At 50.0% G+C, this 12,814-nt stretch overlaps 5 protein-coding genes across 5 annotated transcripts; 1 reads left to right on the forward strand and 4 right to left on the reverse strand.

Moving 5' to 3' along the window:
- Positions 1-245: 245 nt before the first annotated feature.
- Positions 246-1,606, forward strand: NCS57_01403200 (uncharacterized protein; the record flags this gene model as incomplete). Its single annotated transcript, XM_053063649.1, has 4 exons — positions 246-455; positions 511-547; positions 600-1,053; positions 1,114-1,606. The coding sequence occupies 4 exons, from the start codon at positions 246-248 to the stop codon at positions 1,604-1,606; spliced, it is 1,194 nt and encodes a 397-aa protein (XP_052906982.1).
- Positions 1,607-1,732: 126 nt separating this feature from the next.
- NCS57_01403300 (Serine protease) lies at positions 1,733-2,675 on the reverse strand (the record flags this gene model as incomplete). Its single annotated transcript, XM_053063650.1, has 2 exons — positions 1,733-1,989; positions 2,246-2,675. 2 exons carry the CDS (start codon positions 2,673-2,675, stop codon positions 1,733-1,735), a joined length of 687 nt encoding a protein of 228 aa, XP_052906983.1.
- Positions 2,676-3,783: 1,108 nt separating this feature from the next.
- NCS57_01403400 (uncharacterized protein) lies at positions 3,784-5,301 on the reverse strand (the record flags this gene model as incomplete). The annotated part of the gene is made up of 9 exons (XM_053063651.1): positions 3,784-4,023; positions 4,077-4,419; positions 4,499-4,588; positions 4,642-4,654; positions 4,715-4,742; positions 4,792-4,858; positions 4,909-4,950; positions 5,003-5,148; positions 5,203-5,301. 9 exons carry the CDS (start codon positions 5,299-5,301, stop codon positions 3,784-3,786), a joined length of 1,068 nt encoding a protein of 355 aa, XP_052906984.1.
- Positions 5,302-6,431: 1,130 nt separating this feature from the next.
- NCS57_01403500 (uncharacterized protein) lies at positions 6,432-8,745 on the reverse strand (the record flags this gene model as incomplete). Its single annotated transcript, XM_053063652.1, has 3 exons — positions 6,432-8,325; positions 8,380-8,466; positions 8,519-8,745. The coding sequence occupies 3 exons, from the start codon at positions 8,743-8,745 to the stop codon at positions 6,432-6,434; spliced, it is 2,208 nt and encodes a 735-aa protein (XP_052906985.1).
- Positions 8,746-9,833: 1,088 nt separating this feature from the next.
- On the reverse strand, positions 9,834-10,556 carry NCS57_01403600 (Alpha-acetolactate decarboxylase; the record flags this gene model as incomplete). The annotated part of the gene is made up of 1 exon (XM_053063653.1): positions 9,834-10,556. One exon carries the CDS (start codon positions 10,554-10,556, stop codon positions 9,834-9,836), a length of 723 nt encoding a protein of 240 aa, XP_052906986.1.
- Between the last annotated feature and the right edge of the window lie 2,258 nt (positions 10,557-12,814).

The following is a 12,814-nucleotide window of genomic DNA, read 5'->3' on the forward strand; positions in this document are numbered from 1 at the left end:
GTTTGCCACCTGTTGGTTGTTGGTTCCCAGGTCTGAATAGGGTTGCAGTGAAATTTTCTTTTGCAAGAATCCTCTCGGTCCTTCCTTCAAGGTGGAGGAGAGGGGGTTGCAAGTTTGCGGATGATGAAAAGATGTGGGTGGTAATTCTGTCCGAAGAGGACGGCATCGCCATCTATTTTCTGTCGAGTCTGAATCTTATTCATTGCCAACAGCATTGATTCCACAACGTTGAACCAACAGCCATCATGGCAGCCCTGAATATGTTGGCGCGATCGGCATCAGGGGCGCCCTTCAAAGAAAAGTTCCCTCCTTTGTCGCCCGAAGGAAAGGGGCTTCTCGCGGCTGTGGTAGCCATGTGGGTTCTCGCAACCGCTTGGACTGGGATGCGGATCATCTCGAGAAACATCAGAAAGTCGGCGTATTATGCTGAAGATCACCTCTACTTCATCGGCTTCGTAAGTCTGTCAGCTATGGATGATCGTCCTCACAATCTAACAGGCACTTGCCTAGGCCTTGTTCAATGGCCTGTGCATCACATACGTGCTTGGTATGGCCGTCTCTGGAGTATCTTCCAGGGGAGAAAAGCTAATAGATCACAGCAATCTGTGTAGGAGGAGCGGGAAATGATATCGGCCGTCTGTCCGAACATCACATGTACCATTACACTCGAATTTCGATCGCCAACCAGACCATGTATGCCGCGACGCTTTGCTTCATAAAGATCAGTCTGGTTGCTATGATCCAACGTGTCTTCGCCGCCTCCACGTCCGTCACCCTTCGTATCGCTAGCTGGGTGACCATTGTGGTCATTACCTGCTGGGCTCTCTACACCATTCTCCTCGGCTTCTTCATTTGCTTGCCTGTGGGAGCCACCTGGGGGGCTGCCACTCCTACAAGCTGTGGAAACCAGACTGTTGCATATTCAGCGGTGGCAGTTATCGACATCATTTCCGAGGTGATGATAGTTGCTCTGCCTATGAGGCTGCTGTCTGGGCTGCATATCGCGAGACCACACAAGATCGGACTCTTTTTAGTTTTTGGCGCCGGAATCGTGTAAGTTATGACTGATCACATCTTTTTCCTCCTGCCAAGCTGATACGATCTCTATTGCAGCACAATTGTCTTCTCCTGTGTCCGCCTTAAATATGCCCTAAACATCGACTTCGATAATGTCACCAAGTCCTTCGCCGTCGCATCCGTTTCCTCCATCCTACAAGCAGGAGTTGCTCTCATGGTGGCAAGCTCCCCGATCCTCCGACCCGTCTTCGATCGAACCATTCTCCATTGGCTCGGCGTGTCTGTTCGTAGTACTGGCAGGAATACCAGCAGCAATCCTACAGGCGGGCCCTCTGCATCTCGCCATCACGCATCGGCTGGCTACCACGATGCAAGCCGAATAAGCCATCACAAGGGATTCAGGCAGATGACGGATAGCGAGGAGCACTTGGCCTGGGAGCTAAGAGACATGCAAGGGAAAGGCGGCGAGCAACGGACTACAATAAAAGCCCAAACCGCGTTGTCTGATAATAGCAGCGATAGGCGGTCTAGAGCGGAGAGTCTTAGCAACGGGCAGATTATAGTTACACAGGAGACCATCGTCAGGTAGAGCGGTTAAGGTTCTTGTTTCTTACACTCGTTGTGGGAGGAGAGGTAACTGAACGAAGAATATCCAGGTCATGTTTAAGATGTTACTTTTTTAACCGAATGGAAGAAAGAACAAGAATAACTTCTCTCATGGGTAGTCGGCCCTCGCCTTGCTAATAGCATTGACCAGATTTTGCCCAGATGCGAAGTCAGTGCCCTCCTCGCCAACTTCGCTTAGAACGCCGTACAAATAAGGGGACCCGTCCTGCTCAAGCCAGAGTGGGCCTCCTGACTGACCCAGAATTCCGTCTGCATCTGTCTCTAGAGGGCCACCCGGGGCACAATCAGCACATCGAACCACCGAGATACCCTCTTGGCGATAAGGCTTTGACGACCCCTTGTCGCCTGGGTATCCCACATGGAGCTAGTACATGTTAGAAATGAGCCTTGACCAAGCAATTTGCCATTGGAAAGAAATTTTTGGGAGCTCTCACAAATATTGGTTTATTCTTTTGAGCATCACAGTCGATGGTTATAGCTCCAAGGTACCCAAACGAGTCACCCAGGATGAAGATGGCCCAATCCTCCATCTAGAAGCAAGGCCCCTCACCTTGTTCCATATCAATTAGTTCAATGGAATCAGAGCCCACGACTCTCTCACCATCAAAATACATGGGTTGAAAGCGCGTGGTGACGCCCTCAGGTGGAACGCAATGCTTGGCCGTAGCAACATGCCTAGGGCCGACCAGGGCAGCACTACAGCTCCCACCATCAGATCCAGAGATTCTGCCTATGGCGCTGTAGGGGTATTGTTGAGAGTCCCATAGAACACGATCATCGGGTCCAATGATGGCTCGAATCTTGAGAGGATCGGTAATGTTGGACGGCTTGGGACTTTGGCCGCTAAAAGGTTTGAGGTCTCTTCTAGACAAGGCCTTGACCTTAGGAACCGGGGCTTGCGAGTTTCTTGCATGATTGGTTATGGATAGACCCCCTGAGCGGCGTTGGATGGGATTGTTGGTGGGAATGGCCAAGCTAGTTCTCCCGAAGGCAAGGATGGCCGCCGCCATGAAAGATGTGATAGGAGCCATTTTAAGGGCTCCTGGACAACTGGCTTTCGAATGCTATTAGAGTGCTGTTCGTATCTTATTGTAGGTAGGAGCCTTCTGAGAGCCCTTTGGACTTACATAAGAGACCAAGGATGACACAGCCCCCAGAAGGATCCGAGTTTCATCCTTGTTGCAACATGTCCTAAAAAGCGTATCATCAGCACTAACAATCTTTTGAAAGATATTTCTCCAGAGATCTTCAGTCGAAAGAATAGCTCTTGCCCTGTGAGGCGTTTCATGAGCTCTGCTTGGACCGTGAAAGCTCTGTGTGATTAGCGCGCAGTGACGGCATCTCACTGATACAACCCTATGTATTCTAATCATAGCAAACAGCCTTGTGATCTACCTAAACCTTATTCCAGGTAAGGCAGTTGGGCTTACTTTGCATATCTAGCAGGGCGCAAGGTCACTGTATCTGCACGCTATCCTAGTCTCGTGGATATCCTCTACCGCGGCCCTTCTGCGTTTCAGGGAAGTGGACGGCGGGTTTTGACAGATCCCAAATCATAGGAGCATTTATTCATACCTGTGTAGATACAGTGATTACTCATGCCAGACTAGAAATAGGATGTATTATTCCATATCTGATCACTTCTACGCCGGAATTCTAGTTGAACAAGAATCAGAAGTTTTGCTCGTGGACTCAGACTCGTCAACCTAAAACACTAGGAGGTGTCAGTAACATCGACTGCGGGGGATATAAAGTCATTGGGGTAGAATTCGCCAGTTTCCAGGCCTCAAGCATGCCAGTTTGCAACGGGGCTTAAGGGCGAGAAGGCCCCAAGGACCCTGGAGGAGAAAGAGACTCAAGATGGAGAAGGATTGTGGTAATGCGGTTTCTTTCAGTTGAGTGGCATAACATGTTGTCCCTTACCTCACTTACGCATATCATCAAGCCCTCGTGATCAAAAAGACAGGCATGACGGCTAATGCGTGCACCATAGTGGTTCAAGTACCTTCATAATCAATACATACCGTTTAACTAGTAAAACTATTCTCGGAGAATGGGAGATCCAGGTAATGTCCAAAGTCATGTTGTCTATCTAAGGAGCGAAGTTGTCATGGAAAGAGATGCATCAAAATACCTTCTCTAAGCTTCTGGCTTCTGACCGTAGACCTTTCTCACCCAGTAAAACGGATGGTACTTTTTGTTGTTCCGGAGCTCTCGTCGAAGCTGTGCGCAGTACACGCGGACCTCGTCCATCGTCCAGCCAAGAAGTTGGCTTGCCATATACAAGATATAACCATCAAGGTCCTGCTCAAGGGCAGCATGTACAAAGTGGCCGATTTCCTTGTTCTTTGGGTCCTTCGGCCACCCGCTAATGGGCACCTATCCAAGCCTCTATTAGCATCCTTACTGTTGTTGATAAGGGGAACACTTACCTTTCGGTTGTCGATGTGAATATTAATAAAGCCAGCTTCCTCCATGCACTTCCGTTGCACGTCGTCCTCAAGAATTGTGAATGTCTGGCCCATCTTCTTTCCGCCCTCAATGAAGAATTTTCCCCATTCGTGCATGGCACTGTCTTCTGTTACAGTTCCGTCATCACTCTGCATCATCGCCGAGGCTTCTAGGCTTTCAGCCCAGCCGCCTGGCTTACAGGCTTTGTATGCCTGGTTGATTAGAAACGACCAGTCTTTAATGCTTCCGTAGAGGAAACGCATGTGTACAAAATCCACGGAGTTTGGCTCGAGTGTCCACTCCTGACTGCAGTCATCGATCTCGCTGCAGACGTATGGTTAGTTGTTTTGCAGATATAACAGTGAGGAAACCATTGTAGAATGCAAAGGCTGCAGTCACGTACAATTTCAGGTTGGGCGGAATCCAAGAAGGTTGGATAGGCGAGATGTCTGTTCCGATAACCTCCGTGTTAGGGAACTCATCGGCAAAGTCGCTGTTCTCGGGTCAGTCAAGGGTTCGGTGCAGCGAGAAGTAATTTTCTGGTACATTGCCCAGATGCCTACACGTTCGGCCCTATTAGTCGCCTGTATATGCATCACCCGCTCTAGGGTCACCTAACCTGTCCCAGTTCCAATATCCACGGCTTTCTACCACTGATATTAGCTAGAAGGTTGTCTCAGGTAATCGTTGGCGCACCTGAATATCCTTCTCCAAGGGAGCCCGATAGAGTTTGCCGTCAAACACAAGGGACAGGAAGTGGTGGCTGTTTGGTCAACGCACGCGTCTATGGGACGAGTATGGACGTGATCTCACACAATGTCCATCGACTCGTTCTGCTTTTCGTCATTGGATGCCCTAATAATCCCGGTTAGAAGCTGTCGTGGAACCCCACTATCGGATCATGTACCAATATCTTGCGTTCCCTCTCTCCGAGTGGAATGTCCTGCCATTGATAGTACGGTATTGAAGGATGCTTGAGGTCAGTGATTCTGTCGACTCTGGGGGGTTGGACCCAAGGGCTGAGTCTGCATCGGCACCACCCTCTTCAGGTTCCTGTAGCCATCCGAGACTTAGCGGAGCCCCTATTTAGTTGATAGGTGAAAATACCTCAGCAAGTTGCTCCCAGTGTTGCACTGGATGCAGTGGTTGAGTCGGAGCGGTTGGGGCGTCTGTCGTGGGACTAGCGGAGTCTCGTTCGCTTGCCATGATGCGTAACTTCAACGTATTTCTATGATATGATAGACCGTAAGAGACAGAGCGAAGAAGAGAAGACAGCAGCGACGTACCGAAGCGCCTCTTTAATATTCACTGTTAACCTCAAGGATGCTCCAGTTCACTCAACTGCAGAAGACAAAAGTGGGCAGTATGTATGCCCATGCAACCTTGAACGAATGATATCGCACAGACCCTTACTCTCATCATTTCTCAGTTTCGGTTGGTAGGAGACATTACTTGCCATCATACCATTCGACAACAACTCGGTTGGGGAAGCGCCTGATGTCCGAAGCGAAGCGGGGTTTATTCTCGCGTGTTGAGCCCTTTATGCATCGTGAGGAATTATTTGCAGCGTTGAGGTCTGCAGGCGACTAATATGTCAGCTGTAGGAATGCCAAGGTTGGAGCACTGGCCAGCCAGTGTCCTTAATTCCCCCTTGTTGTATGTGTCAAGAATAGTCGGTGAGACGTGGACTTTGATAGATTGACAAGGGGATTATGCGGTGATGACGCAAAGCGAGATCTACTTAATTGGTTCTTGAATGTGGCTATCGAGAGAAATCTTGAAGGTCTATGGCATCATCGAAGAATATAGAATGATAGCTTCCATACTTGCTAAGGAGAACAAAGGTAACAGAGGATCAGCCGAGTGCCGCCAAAAGGTAGCCATTTATGCGTTGAACTGAGTCTCAGAAATAAGCAGAATGCCACAGTCGACAATTTACTTGTTTGACGAGAGTTCTATTATCTTCAGTTAATGTCCCGTGGTCCACGACTGCATGGATAACAGTGAGATGCATCTTTTCCACCAGGAGCGCTAATGGTTGGATGCAGCATCGCAAGAACTACGGTGCTCCACGTGTATCAATTATATAAACCCGTCTCTTATGGGTAGAAGGACACTACGCGCATCGTTTCAAGAACCATCTGCAAGCGCAGGTGTGTAGAATTGCTAATAAGCGAAACCTTCATGAAATTAAGACCTGCAGAACCTTATTTGCAACCGAAAGGATACTAGAGTTGAAAGAACATCGTTCGAGAGAAAGTACTTGAGATTCCTACAAAAAATAATGTACATAGAAGCAGCTCCCCTACCAAATCCTCGTCAATACGGTCTTTCAATCACGCCACAGACCCCTGGGCCCAGAAAACACCACGACCGTTGGTTCCAACGTAAACTTGGCCTGCATTGTTGCCGCTGCCCTCCAGCCTGCAAGAGTCAATGGCTCCAAACATAATGGAGCCCTGAATATCACTCCAAGTCTTGCCCTGGTCAGCACTGCCGTACAGCTTAGCCCCAGCAGAGCCAGTGCCGAAAGCATACACATTCCAGGTGCTACCCGAGCCACGGCCGAGGGCGATCTGATACGTGTTCGACAAAGAAGATGAGACCTTGCTGAAGGAGCTTCCAAAGTCGGTACTGTGGAAGATGCCAGCGTCTGTGGACACCCAAACGTCTCCAGCCTTGGTAGGATGCACAGCAATGTCACGGATTGACTGGACAGAGCTGAGCGAGCCGCCCTGGCTGAAGCTTGACCCCTGGTTGCTAGAGACATAGAAAGTTAAACCAGAGGCAGCGTAGAAGTACTTGTTGTTACGCTTATCGCTAGCGATAACAGCTCCTGATGGCACGCTAGAGACAGAAGTAAAGGAACCCTGGTTTTGAGAGCGGAGGACACCCTGGTTGCCAGAAGACCAGATAATCACATCTGCATCCGCAGAATAAGCGATGGAACCGCCAGACTGGGAGGTCGAGGCTCCGTTGTGGACGTTCCAGGAGACGCCTCCGTTGTTGGAAATAGCAACCTGCCGTGTGCCTTGAGTGTTGCCCACTCGGACCACGTTTTCAACCTTGTTGCCTGCGTAGTCAACGCCCACCGCTCCAGTGAACATGGGGTTATCCCAAGCCGACTGAGGAGCTGTGCTGAGAGAAGTCTTGGTCGCAAATGTGAAGCCACTGTCGTCGCCAACACCCGCCAAGAGCTCGCTACCTCCAGGGGCAGACTTGAGTTCCAGCACCGCAAACTCCTCAATGCCATCAGCCAGTGACTGGATGCTGATTTTCTGGTTAGAGTCCCACTTTGTAAGGTCATGTCCACCGTAGACGGTCAAGCCTGTTCCGTAAAGCCAGTGGTTGCTGTCAAAGGGGTCGATGGCCAGAGCCTCAATCATCCACCCCAGGCGCTTCGTGTCGATCGAGATAAAGTTCTTGTAGATCCATGGAGCCTTTGGTGTAGAAATTTCATAGTTGTACTCCAAACTGCCACTCGAACCATAGGCCCACAGCTTCGACCAAGTCTTGCCCGAGTCGGTAGATCGGAAGATCTGAGCATCGGGATACCACGAGTTGAGTGACGCAACAACCAGGGTTCCAGGCTTTTGAAGGTCAACGTCCAGGCCACCGAAGCCAAAGTAGATATCGCCAGGTGGGGTGATGTCCTTCCAGGTTCCAGCCGAGATGTCGTACCGGTAGACGGCACCAGAGCCGCCATCATAAGGGCCAGTGCCATCGCTATAAGAGAGGTACAGAGCCTTCTCCTCAGGCTGAAGCTTAGCCTTGTGTGGGAAGTATTTCCCGGGCTGGTTGGGAACAGCGCTCCAGGTCTGGCCTGCATTGGTCGACACATAAACGGATGCGGTCTTGTTATCGGCAGTACCGACAAAGATCCTCGAAGTTGCGCCATTAAGAGTGGATGAAGTCGAGTCAAAGGTGACAAAGGTGAGACCTTGCAAGTCGTTGTTATACCCAGACGAATCGTTGGGATCCGGGGCAAAGGTTCCGACGTTGGTGAAAGATGTAACCTTGCTGAAGCTGGCACCACCGTCGGTACTCTTCCAGAGACCCTTGCCGCTGCGGGCGCCGAAATAGATGATGTTGGAGTTCTTGGGATCTACTGCGAGACGCTCGCCCATTCCTCGGCCTGGCATATTACCACCAACCTTGAAAGGGAGGTCGGTGAATGTCCAGGTTTTTCCCTTGTCGTTACTCCGTCCAATGGCACCATTATTTGGGTCCCTATTCACTTTGAATTAACTAGGTATACTATGCCACACTTTATTTGTCACTTACCAGTCATTGGTATACATGCCAACGGCTGTGTAGACCTTGTTGGGGTCTGAGGGATCGAGGGCCAAGGCATCAATACCCCAGCGGTTCCTATGCGAGTGTTAACATTGACTCTCCCCGAACAACGTGAGTCCATCCATACCACTTAGAGTTGGTGGCGGTAGTATCCGTCACAGGTGTCCAAGAATCATCTGAATTGAGCCGGTAGAGGCCACCAATATCGGTTCGCGCGTAAGCGACGCCCTTGGCCTTCGGGTGGAACTCGATGCCGGGGACGAAGCCGCCGCCACCACCGATGCGAACATTCTTCCAATCGAGTGCCGCCAAGGCAACACTCGCGGAACCGAGTATGAGGGAAAGGACCTTCATGGTTGAAGGCTGAAGAGCCGATAGATGCAGGACAGATGGTTTGATGGACACAACTATGGGAAGACAGCGTCGTGGAGAGAGCATATATATAAAATAAGTTCATGACACCACCTCCGTGATCAATCCGCATAGACTCCTACCCTTGTAGCCATGTTTCGGATAGTTGGCACTGACCTGGAGGATTAGGTTCGGACTGAGACCCAAAGTTGGCCAAGCTCCGTGATTTGATCGTGGGTTCGGACGAAATTACCGGGCAAATCTTCCCACCTAATTAAATCTTGACAAATGGATAGATCTCCTGATGCAGCACATACGGGATGAAATGCCTTGTCGAGCCACGGGCATACCCTCCGGCTACCCCTTCAAGCAGTCGCTTCTGGGTCTCATGAGTTTATACTCTTGGCCCTGAGGCGAATAGTGATCCCATCGTCGTCACCAGACTCGGCAAGGTTACATCAGTGTCAATTTCGGGACATTTTCCTTTCAACATGGTCCGAAGCTCCCGCAATCCCAAGTCGATCTCGGCAGTCCGTCAAGCAACTTGCCACCAATCATTCAAGAGATTCACCATCACAGCCGGTGGCTAAATGGAGTAGAAGAAGCAACTTAGGCTAAGATCTTAAGCTCCAGTAGCAAGTTTGACACGAGATTGCCAGGGTTAACTTTAATACCCACACCTCGCGCCAAGCCGTTTCGAGTAGAGGATCAAGGGGATCCGATAATTAGAACGAATGAGCCGAGAACTTAATTGTCGGCGTTGTCGGTCTCGTAGAGACCCCGATGCCTCTGGTTAAATAGGGACAGCGTCTAGAATTGGGCCTCGGTATCAGGCACCTCCTGACAGCCTTACCAGCTGGGGGCGAGATTTCACCAAAGCCAAGCTCCTGCCACATACTTATAGTATTGGTTGGCTCACAATGGAGCAAGCTGAAGTTGAAGGGTCTCGGCAGGCGAACAAATGTACCACCAACTCCTAGAGTCAAAACATATGAGGAGCAGCATGTATCACATAGGTAGGTAGGTAGGTACGTTTACTAGGACACTAAGAGAAGAATCCTGCTTTTAGCCGGTGGCACTCGACGCTTTCATTACCCCTCAACAGCAGCAATCCCTTTGTCGTCCCTGGCGAGTTCAGCCTGATTATAGTCTTCGCCATTTGAGGGTAGCTGTAAATGAACCGCCGTGATGGGGGCTGCCGCAATGGTCAAATCATCGTCACTTTCCAAGGCCAACACATGACCACCTGAGTCCCGATTTTCCGAGATGAAATGCAGGTGATCACCGGCAACACTGACCCCCTGCATAAACGTGGGTGACCTGAAGCCAATAATCGTGCCCCGGACCTGCTCAAACGAGTGGGAGACCTGCCGCTTCCCGAGCTCGGCAAGCCTCTCACCGGGAGACTTCTGGCCGCCAACGGTACGGACCGTCACTGCCTTGAAGGCACCGTCTACCCTGAAAGCCACATAGTGATTTTTGGTCCCCGGAAGAAGCTGTGACAGGATCTGTGCCAACGTGTCTTTGTCCTGCAGGGGCCTCGAGATCGTGGCTGTGGGTTCAAAGCGAGTAACCATAGCGAAAGGAGCCGATTGCTCTGCGCATGCAGTGCTATCAACGGCAACAACTGAGCCATCGGGTTTCATGTCGTAGATGACCCCATCGAGGATGATCATTTCGCCCACCATGTGTCGGAACGTGCCGAGACCGTGATCGCCGTGCGCGATGAGGTCTGAGATGGTGATGCCGGTCTCGGCGACGCCATCCATGAGAGCTGAGACTACAGAGTATTGAAAGAGCTGATTGGACGACATGTTGGGTGTATGTAACCTTGAAAGTAGGGCGTGAAGATGAAGGGGAAGGACTGGCGGAGAGACGCTTCGTTCAGGAATCAGGCAAAGGCAGGGTATATGAACTAGCCAATAAGGAGTATGCTGGATACGTCATCGAAGTGGTACGTTTGGACTGGCGGCATCAAGTTGTTTCCACTTGATACTTGATAAGACAATGCGATAGGCACGTACAATGATATATCACTTCAACCAAGAGCACACATAACATCATTTCAGCTGAGATCACTTAGAAATATTGGTTTTACTCACATGCAAGTTAGACGCTGCGCTTTTGCCGACCCAAGTCCTCCTCGCCCGCTAGGAAGAATTCGGCGACTTGCCAAATCGGGAGGGGTCTCTGCGCCATTATCATTACTTTGACTCAAAATCGAATCAAAATCGAATTAGATTCGAATCAAATTCATTTTTAATGCCCATCCATAAAGCCTCTATGAACCCTCTTTCGTCAAAGTCACAACTCCCGCCATCCATCCCAAGTTGCACTCTCCTCGACACCTAGGTTTCAATACCTGTGATAACGATTGCTCTTCAGAGGCATGCCGAGTCTCAGTCAGGGGGTAAAAGATCGAGCGGATCTAGTTCCCTAGCCTCATAAGGACCGCTTTGGGCCGAGATCTTATCCGAAGACTCCAGTCTACACAAAACAGATCCACTCAGGGTTTACCCTCTCGCTTGACAACGACGCAGTCATGCTAGTTGAAATTGCAAGCCGGCTTTCCATCCAAGAAAGCACCTTGGCGCAGCGGCAGCGCGGTATGTTCACACTCAATCTCCAAGGTTCAATTTCACATACTAACTTCAAACAGCCGGGCTCATAACCCGGAGGTGTAAGCAACACTCAACCATCCACCCACAGGATCCCTTCTAACATACAAATCAGCACTCGATCGAAGCGAGTAGGTGCTACTCAACACTCTTTTTTTTGCTCTTTCTTTCTTTTTGCATACTGTCCCAGCTATTATCGCTAGCCACTCGCTGCTCAAGATGTCGCCTTGCCGTGACTTTCATATCGCAAAGCAAGAGCACAATTCTAGCCACCCGAAAGAGGAACGATACAACAAACGAGGACGCTCATAAATTTTTGCCCCTGAATCATAATAAATTGTGTTAAAAAGAACATTGTTCATCCCTTTCACTTCTGCACATAGCTGCATCTCGGAGACCACATTACATAATCCATGCCAAGCTCAACCGAAATGCTGCCTGATTGTCACCTTTCTCCTCATCATCGAGACAACATTGCATCGTCGACTTGAAACATACTGCTGCAGAACTACTGAATGGCTGGGCAGAATGAGCCAAGATCTGACTGAAGCGCACTCATGCCCTCTATGTGAGGATGTCGTTGCCAACCTACGCCAGGCCTTGCCTTCTGCTACCTTAACTGAGTCTGACGGTCAGCTGGTCTTTTACCCAGGCATCACAGCACAGGACGTCATTGACCGTGCAAGCCGCGGTTGTATATTTTTCAGCAGTCTCGTAGACGATGAGGAACTTTCAGATATCACTGACCCCAACCCTGACACCAAGTTTGGGGTAGAAATTTCCTATAACCTGGAATTCGGCCTCAGCTCACTCGTCTTCGGTTACGAAAACATAAGCGACGATGGCACGAAACGAGGCTTTTATGATCGGTTTCTCTCCAAATATCTCCTATGCAGTGTCCAAGGTATAATCTCACTGATATCAGGAACCGTGCGGCCTGAAATGCTGATGCATGTGTGCACTCATATAGATGATCCAGCGAGCGAATTGGTGCATCGAAGGTTGCCCAATCTATCGCCCGGGTCAGAAAGAAGCTATTCAAAGGCGACAGAGTGGCTTCATCAGTGCCGAACAAATCACAATGCATGCCATGAGTCGGCCGCTCAACGCATGCCGATGAGACTTCTAGAGCTCAGCGCACAGGACAATATCTGCACAAGCCTCCGGGTTACTACGGTTCGAAACAGATGTCCCTATGCGACATTGAGCTACTGCTGGGGTGGCGATCAGCCTTTCAAGCTGATCAAAGCACGACTCACGCAACATGAGACTCATATCGACATCAAAACCCTTCCCGGGACCATCGTGGATGCCATCGAAGTATCAGTCCGTCTCGGCATATACTATCTCTGGATCGATTCCTTGTGCATCATCCAAGATGATCCAGAGGATGTTGCGAGAGAGATCAACAAGATGGCCGACATATATCAAGGAACAACAGTCACCATCTCAGC

Source organism: Fusarium keratoplasticum, chromosome 12 (genome assembly GCF_025433545.1).
Source record: "Fusarium keratoplasticum isolate Fu6.1 chromosome 12, whole genome shotgun sequence".
Classification (NCBI taxonomy): domain Eukaryota; kingdom Fungi; phylum Ascomycota; class Sordariomycetes; order Hypocreales; family Nectriaceae; genus Fusarium; species Fusarium keratoplasticum.